The 23515-nt window shown below is 39.8% G+C and overlaps 1 protein-coding gene across 2 annotated transcripts in view; it reads left to right on the top strand.

Moving 5' to 3' along the window:
• LOC109937727 (arf-GAP with SH3 domain, ANK repeat and PH domain-containing protein 1-like) overlaps positions 1–23515 on the top strand; it is a 315453-nt gene that overhangs the window by 77934 nt on the left and 214004 nt on the right. For both annotated transcript variants that reach the window (XM_048595762.1, XM_048595761.1), the window contains exon 3: positions 22149–22221. In XM_048595762.1, coding sequence (XP_048451719.1) covers positions 22149–22221 — 73 coding nt within the window. The remainder of the gene's footprint in view (positions 1–22148; positions 22222–23515) is intronic.

Genomic DNA, 23515 nt, shown 5'->3' with positions numbered 1-23515 from the left:
GTTGATAGGTGGTTTATATTTTAAGCTTTGTAGTAGTATCCGTCTTCTGATGCATTCGTGCAGGAAGTATAGTTCGGGGTTGTGCTCAGACAGATGGAATTTGTCTCCCATCTGCGGGCCAGTTTAAGGGTGTTGTGCCCGTAGGTGTGTCGATTCCAGTGGAGCCAGGAAGCCTTTTTTTTTTTTTAAAAGGGCCTATTCTGTCCCTAGTACCCTGATGTCCTTAATGTGTGTATATATAGAATTCTTTTGGATTTTAACCCTATTTGCCAAGGCTATTTGATGTCCCCTGTTGGCCCCGTGATTTCCCTCTTCAGTATGCTCCTTCTGCCCTCATACTTGATCTCTGCTATCTATACCTGACATGTGCTTCCTCCTTTTCCTTGACCAAAACCTCAATTTCTCAAGTCATCCAGCATTCTCTACACTTATCAGCCTTGCCCTTTACCCTAAAAGGGTCATCTGTCCCTGGTCTGGTATGTTCAAGTTCTGAGAACTCACTTGAAAACCTATTGAAGTTTCTCCAGATTTATTTTTAAACTTGGTTTTTGGCAAAGTTGGGGGCACTACCTTTGCCTTTGTCTTTGAAAAAATAATTGAACATAAGAATAGTACAAAACAGAAAATATTCCATGGGTCATGTGTTTAAAGCTGTATAAAATGTTCAGACTTCATGGTGAAATTTTTACACAAACTTGTTCATTTTTTCAGCAGCATACGCATACGTTTTCCTGTGCTCTTCTTACCCTTCCTGCTCTATAATATATTGTACCAGAGGCTTTTGTGTGATTTGTTTCAACTGCTTATGCTTTCTTTCCTCCTGTCACAATTTGAATTGTAGGCTCTCCAATACGAATTGTTCAAAACTTTCTCTCCAAAGAGGCTAAAGAAGGCAAAATTGCTATTCGTGTCTGCATCAAAAATTAGATGAAAAATTTGTTTCAAGCTGGAGTAATTTTGAGCTCAAGTGCCTACTTTTATTGTTACTTGAGTAATATCCTGTGACAAAAGCATCAGCTCAATTGCCTAGATTTTTTTCAACTTGCAATTTTTTGTGCAACACAGATCTGATATCTCAGTACATGTCTGACATCTGTACTGGTTTAATCTTAGTAGGTGATAAAAAGGCCTGGGATTTGTGCTTGAGTTCAAGTGAAACTGTCAGCATTTGGTATTGCATATATGATTAGTAGAACCTCTTTTTAGTTTAAATAGGCACAGCTGAGTGTGGATATCTAGAAATTTCCATCAGTCATAATTATGGTTGAACAATCTCTCCAACCTGGGGGAAAAATATCCTGATTTGTGAAGTCTGAAGTGTCAGTTTTCTGCCATTCAGTGATCAAATAACATCAAGGTTGAAAAAAGTCACTCCATACAGTTTAATCTTGCAGCTTCTACTATTATCCCATTACTATCCTGATTTTTATTTTTCTGTAATATTGTTTAAAAAGGGAACAATTTTCCAACTGAGAATTATTTAAGCATTATAGCATCTAGAAACTCTCTTTTTTACTGCCTGTTCTTAGCCAGAAATCTATCTTTCTCTGGCCTCACATTTTTCTCTCATTTTAATATTTTAGTCATCCTTTTGCCTTTTTTATATTTAGTCCAGTTGTATGACCTGTTTCCCAGCTTCATACATTTACATGCTTTTTCTTTAAGTTGAAATAACTTTTAAACTCTTTTTAATTAACCACAGGAAAATGGATCCTTGCCCCTTGAATTTTTTAATTTATTGGAAGTCTCTACCCCTTGGAATGTCTCTAACCCCCTTCATGCTGCACTGTACAATGGTTACTGGTAGGGAGTCTGTGCGCCACTCCCAAAATTAACTTTTGCCGCCTTCATTTCTCTACTGAAGCCAGATGTGGCAGCTAAAAGAAACAAAGCTAAAGCCCCTATAATCTGAATATGCCTGATGTTTGTAACAGTAATAACACAATTAAGTGAATAAGTATGATTTGATAGCAATTATGGAGACATGGCTGCGGGATAATCCAGATTGGGTCATGAATATTGTGGATGCATGATATTCAAGAATGATAGGAGATTAGGTAAAGATGGAGGGGGTAGTACTGTTAATCAAGGATGGCATTTGTGCAGTCATTAGAGATGCAATGGCATAATGAGACAAAGTATATATGAAGAAATATTTGCTTGTCATAAAGGAATGGCAATGATCATGGGTGACTTCAATCTGCAAAAGCTCAAAATCAAGTTGGCAGTAGTAACCTAGGTGAGGAATTTGTATAATGTACTTTTGAGAGTTTTAGAGCAAACCATTGTGGAACTAACCAGTGAGCAGGTTTAACTTGGACTTGGTGTTCTGTAATGTGATATGGAATTAGTTAATGTTCTGAGATTTAAGACTCTTTGGGTGGCAGTGCCCACAATATGATGGAATTTTGTATTCAGTTTGAAAGGATATTGCCCTTCTCCAGTCCTGAAGAAGGGTAATACCTGAAATATTGACTGCTCACTTCCTTCAGATGCTGTCTGGCTTGCTGTGTTCTTTGTGTCCTGTTTGTCTACCTTGAATTCCAATATCGACAGTTTTTTTTTTTGCCTCTAACTTTAAAAGAGAGTAGATGGAACTAAGATTAGTATTTTAAGCCTAATTAAGGGCAGCTATGTGGTCATGAAAGCTGAGATAGCAAGAGTGAACTGGGACCTAGGTGCAGGGATAGATCCGTAGGAATGCAGTGGAAGACCTTTTCAATGGATACCTCAGAATATCCAGAATAAGTATATTGATTCTAAAGAATTCTTTAAAATTATAGAATCAAAGAATTCTGACAGTGTGAAAGCAGGCCATTTGGCCCATCAAGTCCATACTTACCCTTCGAAGAGCATCCCCTTGTACTATCCCTGTAACCCTAATCCACCTAGCTTGCACATCCCTGGACACTATGGGCAATTTAGCATGGCTAATCCAGCTAACCTGCAAATTTTTGGACTGTGGGAGGAAACTGGAGCACCTGGAGGAAACCCATGCAGATACAGATAATGTGCCAACTCCACACAGTCATCCGACACTGGAATGGCTTTCCTGAAAAGGTGGTGGAAGTGGGGTTTTTGAATATTTTTAAGGCAGAGGTGGATGCATTCTTGGTCAGCAGTGGGGTGAAAAATTATTGAATTGGTGAGAATGAGCATTTGAGACTGCAGTCAGATCAGCCACGATCTTGTTAATTGCAGGAGTAGGCTTCAGCTCCTTGTTTGTCACCACCATCCATAGTTAGCTAAATCAGGTAAGTTTAAAAAATACAAATATGCAAAGATTTGTGCGAGTGAAATATTGGTCAGAATATAAAGAACAGTAAATTTAAGAGAATTACAGCTTGAGGAAAAATACTAGCTAGGAATACAGAAATGGATAGCTAGAATTTCTACAAGTATGTAGAAAAGAAAGTGTAAATAGTGAGAATGAAATTAGGGAGTTAATAGTAAATAATAGAAAAGACTTGATGAATAAATAGTTTGCTTCTGCCTACACTGTAGAGGATGGACAAAATATTCCTGTAATAGCTGTAAATTAGGCCGTGGAAAGGAGAGGAAGTTAGTGAAGTTCCATTCAAGAAGGTAGTGGTACCAAGCAAAGCGGAGCTCTGAGTGTATATGGACTTCATCTTAGGGTCTTTAAAGAAATGAAGAAGGGTATGTTAATTCCCTTAGACTGGAAACAAGCAAATATAACCCCCTTCTTTAAGGAGGGAGCGAAACAGAAAACCGGTAACTTCAGGTCAGTTAGTTTGAGGTTTGTCAAGGGGAATGTGCTAGTAATGATCATGAGGAGTTATAGTTGTGCCCTTAAAGAAAACATGGTACTGCAGATGATTCAACATAGTTTTGTGTATGTCATGTTTAACTAATTTTTTGCAGTATTTTACATGAAGGTGAAAAGTACACGACCACATCGACTAAGTCACCAGAATAATCCTTTTGAGCGTAGCACTTGCAATATCATGTTGAGGTTATACAGGAGTTGGATTTCCAGAAGGCATTTGAGGTGCTGTTTTTTTTTTTTTTTTTTTTATTTTTTGCAGGAAATAAAGCTTGTGGTGTCAGGAGTGACCAACAAGTAAGAATGGAAGATTGCCTGGCAGGAAACACGAATGGGTCTTTGATAGGATGTGAGGAGTGCAATCCTGTTGGGGTCTGTGTAGGGGCCTCAACTTGTTGCAGTTTACGTCAATGGGATTTGGATGAGGGAAGCGACGGTTATAGTAGCTAAATTTAGAGATGACACTAAGATGGGTAGAATAGTATGTTCTGAAGAAGACAAAGGAGTTGTAGACTGGTATGGATATGTCTAATGAATGGGCAGAAATCAGATAAAGTATAAAGTGGGAAAGTGAGAATTGTTCACTTGGGCAGGAAAGATGGAAAAAACAGCATTAAGTTGAGAATGATTGAAATTTTGAGATGTGAAAGAATTTGGCTGTTCAGTAGTGTGCGAGTCACAAAGCAAGTATTGTAGCTTACAACACATAATCAAGAGAACAAATTACCATCAATGGCCTTAAAACCTTTCCCTATTTGGTGCAACCGCAGGTGCCCACACGTACAGCAAATGAGATGCCAAGAATTAAGATCTGGATACTACTTTTAAATTTGTTCATAGCTCCTCACAATCAGTGTATTTCTGACAGCATTCCATGCAGAGGCATAAGAGCAAGCCATTCAGCCCTCAACCCTCAAATATCTAATTACATTTCAGTTTAACAGATATCTGAGGGTTGGGGAAGTAGTTGGTGGAGGAGGTAAATATTGTTTTTGCATGTTTGTGATTTTCTATCGGAGGAGATGACTGCATAGTGGTATTGTTGCTGGTCTAGTAATCCAGAAATCCGGTATTGTTCTGGTGACCTGAGTTCACATGTCATAGCAGATGGCATATCTTGAATAAGTTAATATCTGACCATGAAACCATTACCTTAAAAACACAACCAGTTCACTAATGCCCTTCAGAGAAGGAATACTGCTGACCTTGCCTGGTGAGGATGGGAATGTGCAATGAACTGGCCTTAACGGGATTGATTCTTAACTGCACTCCAACCTGGCTGAGCAAGCTAATTGGTTATATCCTTCTGAAACAAAAGAATAAACTGGACAGGCCACTTGGCATTGACCAAGTCGCAAGAACAATCCTTGGAGTATAGCAGTTGGGCCATCACATTGAAGTTGTACAGGATATTGGTGAAGTCTCCTCGAGTACTGCGTGCAGTTCTGGTCACTTAGTTATAGGATGATGTTTATTAAACTGGAGATGGTTCAGAAGAGATTTACCAGAATGTTGTCAGGAGTAGAGGATTTGAGTTATAAAAATAGACTAGAAAATCTGGGACTGTTCACTGGACCATAGGAGGTTGAGGGGTGGCCTTTATTGAGGTTTACAAAATCATAAGGGGCACAGATAAAGTGAATAACAAGGGTATTTTTCCCTAGGTTGGGGGAAGTTCAAAACTAGGGGATATATTTTTAAGGTGAGAGGAGAAAGAGATTTTAAAAGACATGAGGGGTACTTTTTTCAAAGAGTGGTTCTTGTGTGGAATTGGAAGAGGTGGATGCAGGTACAGTTACAGCATTTAAAAAATATTTAGATAAGTTCATGAAAAGGACAGGTTTGGAGGGATATAGGCCAAGTGCAGGCAGATGGGACTAGTTTAGGTTGTGAATGTGGTCATTATGGACTATTTGAATGGAAGAGTCTGTTTCCATGCTGTATGACTCTATGGCAAATTCAGCCCTATCGACCCTGCAAAGACTAACTCACTAACTTTGAAAGCTTGTGCCAAAATTGGGAGATCTGTCTCCGGCTAGTCGAGCAACAGCCTAACCATGCCATACTCTTGGAATCATATGTTGGAAACAATGTTTGAAATGACATGATTACCATCCAGTGGATGTGGTAGCTAAGATCCTCATGGACTAAATGGAATACTGATTGATCAGGTGGTGGTGATTTTGGGAGGGTGGGGAGGACATAACTTACAAAGTTGACCACAACACATTACTTTTCAAAACTACTATTAGAATGTGTATAGTACCACACATGGCATATTGTAGAGAGTGAGTGAGCATGTGCACACTCACATGAGAAGTGTATAGTCTGAAGAGAGTTGCTCTGCATATCTTCAACAATGATCTGGACTCCAAGAACTCTCATGGTGCCAGCTCAAACAAGGGTAAGGAAACCTCTTGCTGTCCCCCTTCTGTCTCCCTCACTTCCCCCTTCAGCTGAGCACAGCTCCCCCCCACCCCCCTGCAACCATGCCATCGCCAGCTGATGAATGAGCACTCTTCCATGATGAATGCTGTTATGGGACATACTGAGGATGTGCAGAGTTGGCTCTGGGCTGTAACCTTCAAAACCATCACCGAGAGTGCCTCAGCAGCTCCAGTGTCAAACTGGTCAAGTCCCAAAGGACAGAGCTGCTAGAGAGTGAGACAGTTGGTGAGAGAGCCAAAAAGAAGCAAAAACCACTGCCCTGAAGTCATTACAGCCTTGGTTCAGACATGGAGCTGAATTCCAGATGTGACTTCGGAGTGACTACCCTTGACATCAAGGAGCATAGCAAAATTAGAAACTGTGGGGCAATGGAAGAGAATGTCATCAGTTTCTAATTCCCCTCCATGCCAGTCATCACCTGGACTTGGAAATGTATTGCCGTTCCTTCAGTGTTGTTGGGTTGAGATGCTGGAACTTGTTCCTTCATGCCATTGTTGTCTGCCCACACCAAATGGACTCAACATAGCAGCTTCGCAAGGGCAGTTGCAGATAGGTATTAAATTCTTGCCAAGCCACTGATGCATATACTCTGAACAATAAAAATGCTTAAGTTCAAATTTTTTGCATGCATTACTGCTTTATGAAGAAAATGCATCATGGGAGAGTTGGAGAGAATTGGTGGAAGATGGTTCTGGCCTTGTCTTTGGATTACACAAGTGGAAGTGGATTGAAGGTTATGACTGAGGGGAGTTACAGCTGAATAACGGGGAACTGATGTGCAGATCAAATCTGAAGTTCAGAGGAAAAATGGTAGGAATAGTGATGGAAATGAAGAATATCAACTAGAAAGGTAGTAATATGAAGCAGAAGAGCTACGCGGCATGTTGGAAGAGAGAAATGGCAAATGCCAGATGTTTGTGTTGGAAATAGTCGCTTGGAACCTTTTACGGCTGCCACCCTAAATAAAGCCTTGAAGCATTTCTTGGTCGTTTTCCTGCTCCATGATTTTGTGCCATGTGAAGCCTTCCCTCTGTTGTCTTGGAGCCGCTGGGAGTTTCTGCATGTACCAATCCACGTGCCGACACATTGGCTTCTGCTTTTAAAAAGCTGCTGTTGTGCATGGACCTTGAGCTCAGCAGAAAAATAATTTGAGGGACTGTTGGTAATGTGCTACCTGTCAAATGCAAGGATAGAAGAAAAAACAAATGAAAACAAACAAAAGTGATTGTCTCCTTGGCTTCACTTTCTTCAATGTGTGAAAATCCGTTTGTTCTACAATATGCCATGTGTGGTACTATACACATTCTAATAGTAGTTTTGAAAAGTAATGTGTTGTGGTCAACTTTGTAAGTTATGTCAGAAATGCAGTTCAGACATTCTGGCTCGAACTTGCAAGTCTCTCATTTGTTGTTTGGAGTTTTAAAGTGATGCATTTACTTCAACAGAAAAAATTTTGATTAGTATGCTGTCTCTATTCTGGCAACACTGCATTCTGACTCAACCGTGAGTTCAATGATAAATGATAGCTAACGTAGTGTTATGACCATAATGTCTGTCCTGTGTTGTACTCCTCTGCATTTTAAATGACATACTTTGTGCATTTCAAATAACAGGCAGAAGCTAAGGACTTTGCAAGATCACCAATGTAGAGTACAGTTATGTCTAAACACGCAGTTAATGCATGCAAGAATTAATGCCATTTCTGCAGCTTAACAGCTTAGCTTAGTTGACTGATTTATAACTCTGATGTTCATTTCACAGCAATCAGTTTGTAGCTCCTGAGGAGACCTATACGTTTACAGGTTTACAAAGACTGTTTCCAACCTTGTTTAAATATGGCATCCTTTGTACATTGAGAAAGTTTGCTCGTTTATTGAAAGTCCAACTGTCAAATGTGGACCAAGATAGTAAAACTATATATAGTTAACAACAGTGTAAAAACTGTCTTAATCCAGCTTTGTAATAGCTGGAAAGCCACCAGGCATCTGCACTAGCCAGATAGCCTTGATTGATGTATGATCTCGTTGTAATGTGGAGTGTTGCAATTTTTGGAAAGAATTGATAAAATGCTTGTTTTGAGAGATGACAAAGATATATTAATATTTGGTTTCCAGTATCATTTTCAAACTTAGCACATTATCTCCATTTGAATTCACAACCTTAATCATGGAGATTTTTTTTCTGTTCGTGAAACTTTCAACTCTGGATTATTTGCATGTTTTGGCAGGTTAATGTGTTTATTGTGTAATATGACAAACTGCCAATAGCCTTAAATGTCCTAAAGTTTGAGTTTGCAGATGAGCACGTCAATTTTATTCTGTCATAAATATTACCATTAACTATATTAAAGACTAAACTTTGTCCATTAGTTAAGGACTAGACTTCAAATAAATCGGGTAGAAATCAATGGCTGGGCTTGGTGTAAAATTTCAAAAAGCAAATTTCAGCGCTAGTATGTAAGGTGGACCGGAACTTAACCTGGGGAAGGTTGTTGAAGGATTTGAGTCGTCTTGTGGTTGAAACTGAGACCAATTCTTCGTTACGCAGCCACTGAGGCATTACGTGAGGCTTGAAGATTCCCTTCCGAGAGACCGGGGAGGACGTTGCCACCTGCATTTTGAAGTTCAAGATTGATGTGAGATCAATGTTCTTTTCTTGTTGGATTTCAACCAGTTCAGGTTGAGAAGTTTTCTACCTATTCTGTAAGCAGTACCCACGCCACTGGGAATCTAGTTCTTGAGATGAAGAATGATGGTGCTGAAGGTGGAAAAAAGGATGGATGTGATGACACATCTATCCTTGACCCCTGTTTTGGGATGAAAGGATTCCTTCATATTACTATTGGTGAGGAAGTTCGCCGACCTCTTGTAGAGGGGGGATGGATGATGTTGATGGATTTCACTGGATAGACATCCTGTTGCAGTGTCTTCGAATGCACTTTCCAGATTGCCTGACTCAGAAGCCTTTGGTCAGATTGTTGAAGGCCCCGTAGAGTGGTTGGTTGTTACTGGCATTGCTGTTTGGCTTGCCAAGCAGTGTAAATTATCTAACATTCCCTGGTTTGGTTGGAAGCCATAGTGGCTTCCAGGAAAGCTTTCGTCAGACTGGGAGAAAGTGCCCAGCAAGGATTTGGGCAATGATCTTCCCGACGATGGAGAGTCAAGAGATTCCATGGTAGTATTCACGATAACTTACTCTTTTTTTTTTTGAGGGTGGCGATGGTGATATCGTGGAGATCAGTAGGGATTTCTTCCTTTCCCAGATTTTTAGCAACAGTCGATGGAGATGACCGGTGAGCTCTGCTCCTCCAGGTTTGAAAATCTCAGCTGGAATCCCATCTGCTCCTGTGGCTTTTCCATTCTTTGTGTCTAATGGCAGCTTCAACTTCTGCCACAGTAGTTGGGAATTCAAGATTATCTTTGGAGAATTGAAGGATATCCTCAAACAGGTCCTCATCGATATTTGCATCACAGTCTAGCAGTTCTTTTGAAGTGTTCTCTCCCTTGAAAGCCGATATTTTTATCTAATTCTCGATCCCTACTCTGCACTGGTTTGAGGCCAAGAGCGTTGGTCTGTATATTGCCTTGATATTTAAGAAACCCCAAGTATTATGGTGGTCAGTAAGGAGCTGCCGCTCCTTAGTTTTCAGTTTTTCTTGAATTACCAACTTGTTGTGGAGAGACTGGTGTATCTCTATGTGGCCTGCTTTTGATTCTGAGTGTGATGCTGTCATCTGTTCAAGTCCTGGCAGAGCCACCCCTGGTAATAAGGTCGGAGGGAAGGAACCAGACAAAGCACATGTCCACAGCAGATGCCATCTCTTTGGCCCTATACTCATTCCTGAAACATCTGGATAACAAGAATGCCAATGTCAGACTCCTGTTGATTTGACTTTAGCTCCACCTTCAATACCATTAGTGCAACAAAATCCATTTCCATACTCTTAGACCGAGGACTGCGCTTCCCACTCCCCACCCCCAAAACCAGATCCCCAACAATGCTGACATACCTTGAAAAAATAAGTAAATTTTCCTTTAGTCATTTATTCATTAACAGGGTAAGGGTGTTGCTGGCTAGGTAGCATTTATTTCCCATCCCTAATTGCTCAGAGGGTGGTTAAGAGTCAGCCACGTTGCTGTGGGTCTGAAGTCACATGTAGGTCATACCAGGCAAGATTGCAATTTCCTTCCCTAAAGGATGTTAGTGAACCAGATGAGTTTTGTCAACAATTGACCATGGATTCACAGTCATCATTAGACTCTTGATTCCAAGTACTTAGTGAATTCCAATTTCACCACCTGCCATGGCGGGATTCGAACCCCTGTCCCCAGAAGGTTATCTGGGTCTCTAGAATAACAGTCCTACCACTAGGCTATTGCTTCCCCAAATCTTAGTGAAATAAGCATAATTCATAGGTGAAGTTTAGGAATATAAGAATTTTGTTTAAATTATTGTTTAACAAATTAAGGCGCTGGACTTGGCTTTGTTTTCAGATAATCTGAACTAATTGAGATTATTTAGACTAAAATTGGAAGTGCTTTTTCTTCGCAACTCTTAGTCAAACTTTGTCATTATGTACTTTTTCCAAGAATACAAATGAAACCTTAACTTCAGTGGGAGAGGCTTAAATAGATGATGGAGCCTTCTTCATGAAGTCTGTTTGCTTTGCTTTTGAACATAATGCACAGGGAGACCCCAGTTGTGAATGGGTTCTGTTCTGGAGTCCATTTGCAAGTCCGTTTTGTTCTGCATTGTGTTCCGACTTAAGTACAATGTAAAGCAGTATGTTCCTCTGCCAGGTCTTTAAAATTACACCCTTGTCTTTGATGTTCAGAATTGCAAGTGTTCAAAAGTCATACATCCTTAAACTGGGTCCCCCCCTCCACATCCTGACCATGGTCTAGACTGCAGTTTCACGCTAATGTTAGTGCTGAACCTGTTTGTTTAATGCACCCATAAGCACTCATTCCATTGGACTTTTCTCATATAAGCAATATATTGCTGAGTAAAACGTGCATTTTTTGTAAGAGGAACCAAATTTGGTGGAAAAACACCATTCTCATTTAAAACAAACTTAAAATAATACATTTTCTGGCTTATATGTAAAGCTGATCAAAAGAGTAGCAAGATAAAAATCTCCATAAACAGGAAAGTAAATAAGCTAACACAAATATTATGCTATTAGCCAAAACATGGGAAACCATGTGTTCTGCACATATTTGTTGCACCAGATGTTATGCAGATACCTGCAGCTGAGAATTTGTTTCCCTGTACATTTTTAGAATAACTTAACTTGAATTAGGCAACAAGTTTAAGTAAATGTTTTATTATTGACATTTTCAAGAAGATCTGGATGAATGCTGTTTGGCTTACCTCTCTTTAATGTCAACATCTGAAAAGACAAGTTGCCCTTGAAGATGGTGGTGAGTTTCTCGAGTCACTGCAGTCCGTGTGTAGAAGACTGATCGACAATGCTGTTAGGGAAGGAATTCCCAGGATTTTGATTCAGCAACAATGAAGGAATGGTGATATATTTCCAAATCAGGATTGAGTGTGGCTTGGAAGTGAACTTGCAGGTGGTGGTATTCCCTTGTAGCTGCTGCCCTTGACTGTCTGGATGGAAGTGATCATAGATTTGGAAGCTGTTGTCTAAGGATCTTTTAGCAATTTTTGTAGTGCATGTTGTAGATTGTCTGTGCACTGCTGCTACTGAGGTGGTTGTGGAAGGAGTGAATGTGGATGTGGTACTGATTTAAGTGGGCTGCATTGTCCTGGACAGTGTCAAGCTTCTTGAATGTTGTTGGAGCTGCACCCATTTGGAGGGTATTCCACCACAATCCTGACTTGTGTCTTGGAGATGATGGATAGGCATTGTGGAGTTAGATGAGTTACTCACTACAATATTCCTAGCCTTTGACCTGGTCTTCCAGCTGCTTTGTTTATATGGTAAATCCAGTTGGGTTTCTGGTCAATGGTGTTAATGGGGGATTCAGTGATGGTAACACCATTGAATGCCCAAGGATGGTGTTTAGATTATCTCTTATTGGAGATGGTCATTGCTTGGCATTTGTGTGGTGTGAATGTTATTTGCCACTTGTCAGCCCAAGCCCGGATATGATACGGGTCTTGTGGCATTTGAACATGGACTACTTTTAGTATCTGAGGAGACGCAAATGGTGCTTACATTGTGCAATCGTCGGCAAGTATCCACGTTTCTCTAAGATCATCTTGCATGCATGTGAAAAATAATAACTCGTGATGTCTTGTGCCTATATGCGGGGAGGTGGTTATTACTTTATCAGTATATCTAAGCCATTCATTTGATTAATGGGCTTTTAGAATTGCATTTTCACAGTAATTAGGATTTTTGAATCCAAATCAATTTCCAAGGCCTCTTAAAAACATAATCTATTGTGCATTTAAGTGGACAATTACAGAATTTTCTGTTAGTAATATCTTTACATGTCTTTAATTCTTCATTTTCTAAGCCTTTCTGCTTCGAAATATTTGGAATTGAATACTGGCATATAGTTGTTTCAGTAGTACAGAACTTGAGGATTGCTGAGAAAAACATTTTGTTAATCTTTTCATCTTGCACTTAACAGGACAATTTGCAAGAATACCAACTCAAGGGGAAAAACCATTTCTTTCTGCATGTGAGAAAAGGGCTGTCTGTTTTGCAAATGGCTGTGGTAGAGGCATTGCCAGGGCAACTACACTGTTAACAATTGATACTTAACTGTCAGGCTTGTTTAAATCCTAAACCAATCAAGTTGACTAACCAGGGCATTGCTGAGGTAATGAACCAGAGAATGGCTGTCACCTTTTTTATAATGGATTTGTAACAAGTATGATGTGTTTTTGTGTTCTCTTCATCTGCAAACATGTTGCTTTCAGTACCAACAGGTGGACCAACTTTTGACCCCAACTGAGAATCTTGAATTAGTTGTCACTGAAGTTCTCCACGGTCAGAATTATCTAGTAGATAGTGGGAGCTTTGCAGGCAAGGGCTGTTGTGGTATGGTTAGTACCTTGTTGTAGAGGTATGCTGCTTGATGCAATCTGCCAGTCTTTGGGATTTACTTAATTTATTGCTGCTAATTGACATCACATGAAAAATTAAAAGGATGTATTGAATGTGAATATTTGATATTGCTTCAGCCTTAACCAGGTGTCTAGTGTGGAAATGTCCAAGCATTTTGTCCTTAGAATATGTCTGCTAAGTGCTGCAAAGTTTTAAAATCACTTCTGTGCTGAGATACTGCGTAATTTAAACATCAAATTCAAGCTATTTAGGGGTTTTTGTTTTGGAATTTTTCCATCATTAAGCAGTCAGAAATAGTCCCTCAGAAGCATACAGGACTGCAATGTTCTGTTAGTCGAAATGATGTCTGAAAAATCTGAATAATAGACAACTTTGTAGCTTGGGCTTTTGAGTTGGATGCTAGAACAATTGAAATAGTTTCTAGAATTTTTTTGCAGGTACATTACTGGTGCAGTTGGAAAGTCATCCAATTGCTGTTGACAATAAGTAATTTAACCAGAGATATGCTAATTTGAAATCATTTTAACATTACTGCTAGCGGCATTTGTGTGGTGTGTTTTATTAAAATAAAATGCATCTTTTTTTGAGCTCAGCAGGGAAATAGTCCTCCATGGACTTTTTTTAATGGCTTGATACAGTGTAGTCTTCATAACGTAGTCATTTATATGCCAGAAAACTGAATTAGGTAAAGTGAGTAATGTTAAGTGAACAGTGTGGAGCAGTTGTGTTTAAAGTTGTTTTGAAAGTCAGCTGATATGAATCAAACAGCTTCAGTATGGTGCAGTGGTAGTGTCACTACCTCTGAACCAGGTTTAAGTCTCTTCTACTTCAGAAGTTTAGTAATAGTAGTAGTGCCTTTTACTCTGGGTCTGAAGGCTAGGTTCAAGTCCCACCTGCTCCATTACTTCTCTGAACAGGTAGATTAGAAATTAACTGCAAGCACAGACTTAGCCAGGGGTCCTGTGTTCAATGTTCACTTGCTCCAGAAGTGTATCATAACATCTCTGAACAAGTTGATTTAAAAATATTATGAACGTAGATTAAACAGACCAACAACAACAATTTAAAATGTCAAAAGAACTGCGGATGTAAGAAATCAGAAGCAAAAACAGTTTGCTGGAAAATCTCAGCAGGCCTGGCAGTATCTGTGGAGAGAAATCAGAGGTAATGTTTCAGATCAGTGACCTTTCTTCAGAACTTCATTTTATCCAGCAATTTCTGTTCTTGCAATAATTATTTTGGATGCGATAAGTCTCAATTTTTCAGCTATGGTACACTGCACTGCATAATGTATAAATTTTCAATGATACTTGTTTGGAAACTTGAGTAGTTTAGTGGGTAGCTATGGCCCAGTGGTGTTATCCTTCATTTATTCACAGGATGACAGCGTCACTGGCTAGGCAGCATTTATTGCCCATCCCTAATTGCCCAGAGGCCAATTCAGAGTCAGCCACATTGCGGTCGGTCTGGAGTCACATGTAGGCCAGACCAAGTAAGGATGGCAGTTTTCTTCCCTAAAGGACATTAGTGAACTAGATGGGTTTTTTCTGACAATCGACAGTGGATTCATAGTCATCGTTAGACTCTTAATTCCAGATATTTATTGAATTCAAATTCCACCATCTGCCATGGCAGGGTTTGAACTCAGGTCCCCAGGACGTTATCTGGGTTTCTGGATTAACAGTCCAGCAGTAATACCACTAGGCCATTGCCTCATTAATTGTCACTAGGCTATTAATTCAGAAACTTGGTTAACGTTATGGGACCCCGGATCGGATCCTGCCAGGGCAAATGGTGGAATTTGAATTCAGTTTCCAAAAAAAAAAATCTGAAATGAAGAACCTACTGAGATCATTGTCAATTGTCAGAAAAACCCATCTGGTTCACTCATGTCCGTCCTCACCTGGTCTGGCCTACATGTGACTTCAGACCCACTGCCATGTGGTTGACTGTTAATTGGCTTGCTAGGTCATTTCAGAGGGTGGTCGGTTGTATCGGTCACTACAGAATCCTAAAGAAATGGGATCATCGCCATTGATCCAGGCACCGGAAAAGACAACTGCAGAAACAGCCCTGTCGATCTTGCAAAGTTCTCCTTACTAATATCTGGGGCCTAGTGCCAAGATTGGGAGAGCTTTCTCACAGTCTAGTCAAGCAACAGCCGTACACTCAATATGATCCAGTAAGTATGACAGTTCCAGATGATGCCATCACCGTCCCTGAATATATCCTGTCCCGCTAGCAGGACAGAAGTGGCGGCACAGTGGTATATAGTTTCTCAGGAATTATCCTGGGAGTCCTCAACATTGACTCCAGACCCAGTGAAGTCTCAAGACTTGACATGGGCAAGGAAATTTCCTGCTGATAACTATGTACTGGCCTCCCTCAGCTGATGAATCAACGCTCCTCAGTGTTGAGCAACACTTGGAGGAAATGCTAAGGGTGACAAGGGCACAAAATATACTCTGGGCGGGGGACTTCAATGACCCCCACTACTGATTGAGCTGGACGGGTTGTAAAGGACGTTGCTAGACAGGGTCTACAGCAGGTGATGAGGGAAAAACATACTCTACTGCATGCTGACCAGTCTGTTGGCTGCAGATGCATATGTCCATGACAATGTCAGTAAGAGTGACCACCGTGCAGTCTTGTGAAATCGATATCCTCCACTGAAGGCAGAACAACCTCCATTGTGTTGTGTGGCACTATCACTATTCTAGATGGGACAGACTTTGAACAGATCTAGTAATTCAAGGCTAAGTAATCATGAGGCAGTGACAGCAATCAACAGCAGCAGAGTTATACTGCAGCACAATTTGCAATCTCATGGCCTGGCACATTGCTCACTCAACCATTACCATCAAGCCAGGAGATCAGTCCTGGTTCAATGGAAAGTGCGGGACGGCATGCTAGGAGCAGCACTGGGCATACCTGAAAATGAGGTGTCAATCTGCTGAAGCTACCAAACAAGACTATTTACGAGCCCAACAGCATAAGAGCAGTGATAGCTGGAGCTAAGTGATCCCACAACTGACAGATTAAATGTAAACTCTGCAGCCCTGCCATATCCAGTCACAAGTGGTGGTGGACGATTAAACAACTCCAGTGGAGGTGAAGGCAGCTCCATAAATATCCCCAGTGATGGAAGTACTAAGCACACCAGCGCAGAAGGCTAGACCGAAGCATCTGCAGTAATCTTGGAGACACTGGATACTGCAAAGGCTTTGAGCCCTGACGATATTCCGGCAATAGTACTGAAGAGTTGTGCTCCAGAACTTGCTACTCCCCTGCGAAAACTGTTCCAGGACAGATACAACACTGGCAATGTGGAACGTTACCAAGGTATGTCCTGTACATAAAAATCATCAGGACAAATCCAACTCAGCGAATTACTGCCCCATCTGTCTACTGTCGATCATCAGTAAAGTGATGGAAGATGTCATCAACAGTGCTATCAAACAGCTCCTGTTCAGCAATAACCTGTTTAGTGACACCCAGTTTGAGTTCCACCAGGGCCATTCAGCACCTGACCTGATTTACAGCCTTGGTTCAAACATGGACAAAAGAGCTGCATTCCAGAGGTGATATGAGAGTGACAGCCCTTGACATCAAGGCTGTACTTGATGGAATGTAGCATCAAGGATGCCCGAGCAAAACTGGAATCAGTTGGTATTGGGGCACACTCTATGCTGATTGGAGTCATACCTGGCATATAGCAAGATGATTGTGGCTGTTGGCAATCAGTCGTCTCAGCTCCAGGACATCTCTGCACAAGTTCCTTGGTAGTGTCCTAAGCCCAACATCTTCTGCTTCATCAATGACCTTCCCTCCACTATAAGGTCAGAAGTGGGGATATTCACTGATGAATGCTAAATGTTCAATACTATTCACAGTTGCCCAAGGCTGAAATCGAACCCAAGTCCCTGGTGCTGTGATGCTGCAGTGCTAACCACTGAGCCACCGTGCTGCCCTAATTGTTTGATACTGAAGTTGTTGCTAATTGAGTAACACCTTTACCTTTTTCAAGTGTATGCTTGCAAGACTGCCAATGACCCTACTTCTAGTTTGACTGCACAACATAGTTATGGTTCTTAGAAAGTCAGAATCTATAACCACGTAGTGGGGAAATGCATCACTGCTTTAAAAATGTTTGGGGGGGTGTGCGGGATGAGATCAAATCGCAATCTGCTCATGGGCAGGTGTTGAGAATAAAGAGAAAGATTCATTTTAAAACTCATTGATCCGTAACAATAAATGTCAGTGCTGCTTTATCTTCTTTCATATGCTTTCCCAAAGAAACAGCAGGCATTATGAAACTTGTGAAATGCCTTCAAATTTTGCTAAATGATACTTTTGACTTTGACTTTAATATTCTTACATTTCTTGTATGTGTACCCAATCAAGAAGCTCCTGTCCTGGCTTTTCAAACAAGCCACAGGAAGTGTGAAACTAGACAGAATGACCCCAAAATTCAATTCGCAAGCCATACTTAGACTAAAAGTTCCTAAATTCAATTCTGCATTTCAAGATAACATGGTAACCAGCCATCGCAAAAGCAAAAGCAAGTGCTCGCCGAGCCTATACTCCATTAGTCAGCCAACTACCTTTGAACAAAAACATTTTCTTTGAAACAGTGTCAAAATGTTTTCACATTTTACAAATGCAAACATTTCAGAGTGCAGTTATTAGAAAAGTTCACATATAAATGGTAGGAATAATTAATTTAGATAGAATCATGGTTTTAAAAAAAAAACCTCAAAAAGAGAGCCACAGCTTTAAATTTAAACTGCTAATACAGCAAGGCAATCAGTCAACAAAGCAAAAGAGTTAAAGACTCTGTAATTCAGTACTCTGAAAGGCCCTGGAACTTGGACAGCAAGGGTGAACAATGGAGCAAGACGAGGCCAACTCCTGTCAGTACTGAGATAAGCACTTCAGGACCAGTCCCCACCCAGATAACTTTCCCAATCATTCATGATCCTCACTAGCACAACCCAAAATGAAAAGAACAATTATTAGGGAATGTACAACTCTTAAGTGAGGTATACAGGGTAAGCAAGCCACCTCAGACAATGTCATCTAAATTTGTGTAGTAAATGCATTAATGATAAATATCTACTATGTTTCTATCAGGTCTAATCTTGATGGTGTAACTATCACAGCTGCCATAACCGAGATGCTGTGTGAATGACACAAGAAATAAAACAAAAGTAAAATTCAAGATGCATAATTCAGATATTAATGTTGTAAACCAGATGAAAAATAGTATGTACATTTGATTCTTTTTTTAAACTTCATTTGTGGGCAGCGTGTGTCACTGGCCAGCATTTATTGCCCATCCCAAGTTGCCCTTGAACGTGGTGGTGTACTGCCTTCTTGAACTACTACAGTCAACCTGCTGTGGATTGACCCGCAATTCCCTTTTAGGGAGGGAATTCCAGGATTTTTACCCAGCAACAACGAATAAATGATATATTTCCAAGTCAGGATGGTGAGTGGCTTGGAGGGGAACTTGTATGTGGTGGTGTTCCCATGTATCTGCTGCCCTTGCTCTTCTGGATAGAAGAGGTCATCAGTTTCTGGAATGCACTGTCTGAAAGTATGTTTGAGGTTAATTCAGTTGTGACTCTAAAGGGAATGATCAAAGTGTCTCAGTTTGATTGGATATGGGGAAGGGGTGGAGTAATGCAAACCTAGTGAAATTGCAGTTTCATGGATGAACAGGGACCGAATGGCTTCCTCTGTCCTTGTAAACATTTTGGTTCTCTCGACAAACCAGTATTTCTTTACACTCTGTCAATACTTTTCTCGATCTTAAATGAATGTCCTCTTTCAGTTTTCTTATGCGAATACAAATATCCAAATTGAATACCTCTAATTAGATCTATCTTTATCTTTAGTCTTTTTCTGTTGGGCAAAAGCTCCGTATCCATTTGTTTTATTCTCCAAAGTGAGACAGTAATGGATTTTTTTTGTATATTGTCCAGCTTGGGTATTTCAGATTACAATAGTCCAGTTATTGCAACCTGATGAGCAGTGAGATTCTTGCAGCTCATGGATATTGCAGGATAAAGTAATAGCGAATTCTGCTGTCTATATATAGCTAACTAAATGTGGAAGCCTGGAAGTTGCTGTTTGTGATGCAGAGGATTTACACACTGTCCTGCTGTGGTCTTTTTTTCCTGTGGTATCTAACAAGCTATTAAATGGGAAAGAACCTTTCGCATTTACCACTGGTCTTGTAGTGAGGACTGAAAATTGAGAGTTGGGTATTTGTGAATAGGTTTTAACAGTGTAATAAACATGAAAAAACTACTGAACAGTCTCCCTGGGACCTAAAACAGGTTTACAAGTGTCAATTCTCATTTTCTCTGAATATATGCATTTTTTTTTTCCCTTTTTTGTTCTAGCTGAATTGCATTTGTATGTCTGTTAGAAAGCATTGTTCAAGATGAGAAATTAGATACTTAAATATTTGTCATATCTACTTTTCAGTCTGAGGATTTTTGCAACTTGCTTAGTTCAAGAGGATCAGTGGTGCTTGCCTGGCCCCTCAGGTCATGGCATTTGAACAAACACGTGGCTGACAATCCTGCTGAAAGTCTATGGGCATGCTTTCAGTCTTCACAGTAGAAGACACTAACATTCCAAAATCAGTAAATAATCAAAGGGCAAAAGGAGGAGAGAAAATAAATACAATAATTATTACTAGAGGAAAAAGTGCTAACAAAAGGAATGAGGGTAAAAACTGATAGGTGCCTTGGACTTGATGGGATGCATCATAAGATGTTCAAGGAACTAACTGCATAGATAGTGGATGCACTGTAAGTCCCGGAGGATTGGAAAACAGCCAATAGAACAACTTAATTTAGAAAGGGAAGGAGACAAAGAAACAGGCAACAATAGGCTAGTTCACTTAATAGCTGTTATTTGGGAAAACTTTCAAGCTTCATATGAAGGATATGATATCACCGCATTTAGCATAGATAAAACGATTAAGCAAAGTAAGACTGTCTTCATGATGGAAAACTTATGTTTGACAAAGTTCCTTAAATCCTTTTGAGGTGGTAAGAAGCAGGACGGATAAAGGGGAAGCAGTGGATGTGATTTACTTGAATGACCCAAAAATAGACGGGAACACAAGCAGTGAGGAGGCAGAGACTCTGCAGAGGGATATAGACAGTTTGAGAGTGGGCAGAACTTTGGCAAATGTGAGGGTGTACCCTTTGGCAGGAAGAATAAGGGAGCTGAATATTATTTTAACGATGAAATATTGCAAAAAGGCTGCAGAACAGAGGGATTCGGAGTCCTCCTCTATGAATCACAAAATGGTAACATCCAAGATTAGCTGATAACAGGGAAGGCAGATGGAATGTTGGCTTTGATTTCAAGGTGAAACGGACATAAATGTAGGGATGCTTTGCTGAACCTTTATAAGGCATCAGACAGACCCCAGCTGGAATACTGTGAACAGTTTTTTGGGCCACTTTATTTCCCCTACTGGGAAAAATACACTGGCATTACAGGCAGTCCAGAGATGGTTCACTCGGCTCATACCAGATCGAGAGGAACTCTCTTGAGGAGAGGTTGAGTTGGTTGGTCCTACACTCATTGGAATTTGGAAGAATGCAAGGTGACCTTAATTGAAACATTCAAGATGTTGCGACTTGACAGAGTAGATTCAGAGCAGTTGTTTCCCATGTGACAGAGTCTAGGACCAGAGACCAGAAAAAGGGGTTGCCCATTTGAGACACTGATTAGGAGGATTTTCTTGAGGGTAATGAATCTGTAGAATTCTTCACCACAGAGAGCTGTAGAAACTGGTTCGCTAAGTGTATTCAAGGTGAAATACAGATTTTTAATCTGTTAAGAAATCAATGCTGTAGGGAAAAGACAGAAAAGTGGAGTCGAAGGTTATTACATCAGCCATGATCTTATTGAATGATGAAGCAGACTCAATGACCAGCTTGTGCTCCCATGTCTTATGGTCTGAATGAAAAATAAATGGTGAGAAAATCTTGCGCTGCTCAAGAAAATCTAGGCCAATAGATATTTGATGAAGTGACAAACCAATTGGATTAATTATTATTTTTTTTTGCACTTTGGCATTTTTTGCCGCTGATGCAAAAGGTTGAGGGTTGAGCTCAGACCTCCCTGTCAGAAATGCCGAGTCAAGTGAAAGACTAAACTGATATTTTATGCCCTCAGCTGGGCATGAAGAATCAATGGCACAATCTCAAAGGAGAACCAGAGCATATCCCTAGAGTTCGAGCCAATGCTAATCTAACAACCAACGTAAGCAAAGCACATTATTGGAGTATTCCACATGGCTGTATATTGGATTTTGCTGTGTATAAATTGGATGCCTTTTTACTATGTTTCAACAGTAGCTACATTGCAGCTAATTAAGTACTTCAAAAGTTTTTGGTATGTCTGGTGGCCCTGAAAGAAATCAAGACTTGCATTTATATAGAATCTTTCATGATCATTGGATCTCTCCAAAAGGTAGTTATAGAATTGAAGTGCAAAAGTACGAGGTAAATGCAATTTTTTTAAAAAACCCAAGCGTTGTTGCTTCTCTATCTAGTAACTTATTAGTTGTCTTTGAGGACGAAGTCTTAAAGTAGTTAGATGACTTCATTTAAATGCTTGTTTAGATTGAATTGTCAAGATCTCCAATGTTCTGCTTGGTACGGAGAGGGAAAATTACAGGGATTGGGGGAGAAAGAAACTTTCTGTAATCTGAGTTAGTTGAATATTCTCTTTTTTCAATTTATTAAATGGGGACGGTCAGATTATCAAAGGGAACTATATGTTAATGTGGTTAGAATTAAACATAATTATTTTTTCTCTGCTCTTTTTCCATAGACTTTAGATTTGGATAAAAATGCACTACAAAAGGTAAAGAAATCAGCAAAATCAATAAACACTTCTGGTCAAGGTAAGTTTTTGATTTGCATTTTTATTCCTTTGTATTTTCAAAGTAGTGCATATGGTATTGTGACCTAGTTAGAAAGGAATCAGTTCACCACCTATCCATGTCTCTCCCCCAGTAGTCGCTGCATTTTTAAAAAAAAATAGTGTTATTACCAATTTTTATGTAGTTTTGTATATATATATCTATCTGACCTGAAAACTTGCACAACCCTTCCAAATCTGGGGGGAAAATGAGCACTGTAGTTTTAAAATTTTCTTTGGCCAAGTGACAGTTAAATTCAGGAAAAATAATCATTCACAGATTGTTCAAATGCTGACCTTTAGTTGAAATCTATTGTCAAGATATCTAATGATTTGTTAGATATCTAACGAACATCTAATGATATCTAATGTTCTCACTTGGGGTATTTTCATGAATTAGCTACGGCTGGATGATTTATTTTCCAGTAGGTTGTGGTAGTGGATTCCAGATTTGTTTTTTGATCACCTTTTTTTGGGTTGCAGTAATAGAGACTTCTCCTGTAGGAACCCTCCACTTTGGAAATGAGTCTTCCAGTGAGTTTTTAACAGTTAAACTTTAGGCAGAGTTTTGCAGAAGGAGAGAACTGGGAGGACAAAATTAAAGCAAAATTCTCAAGGAAATTATCTCGGTTCAAATCCATTAGACTTATTACACCCACAAATCTGTCTGTACTCAATGACTTAAGTTGAGCAGCTTGTGTTCTTTTTTCAACCAATGCAACATTTCTCCCTGCTGTCTTTGCGAAGTGTTCTTTCCAAAAAGTCCCAAGATATGTGGGTATATCCAGTCAGTGATAATTCCAAATTAAGTCTTCAGATGACATAACTTCAGGTAAGTTTATGTATTTAAAAATTTACAGCACACCTTTTACAAGATGATGAATTCAAGGACATTGTTCTCCAGTTAGTTTGTTTTCATGTTAGTTAAGTTTCAGTACAGTTTCTTAAAGCAAACTCAGTACACTAGCATTTTTAAGTAAAATTTAAAAAGACAGTTTGAAAAATTAGCCACTTAATATCAACTTTTGTCAGTGGAAGTTGTTGTTTCTCCATAGATGATAATGCAGATGTTAGAAATTTTGTTTGCTTACACACTGTGTGGTCATTTGTAACAAAGGACATAAATAGTAGTAGGCCATATGCCACACTGAGCCTCCTCTGCCATTCAGTACCATCATGAATTGCTTTGGGCCTCAACACCATTTGCATCTGTTTCTCATCCCTTAATTTCTTGAGACCACAGATGTGTTCCCTTCAACCTTGAGACCACAGATGTG

Source organism: Rhincodon typus, chromosome 4 (genome assembly GCF_021869965.1).
Source record: "Rhincodon typus isolate 14 chromosome 4, sRhiTyp1.1, whole genome shotgun sequence".
Classification (NCBI taxonomy): Eukaryota; Metazoa; Chordata; class Chondrichthyes; order Orectolobiformes; family Rhincodontidae; genus Rhincodon; species Rhincodon typus.
The sequence above is the reverse complement of the archived record's forward strand: the minus strand, read 5'-3'. Positions and strand labels throughout refer to the sequence as shown.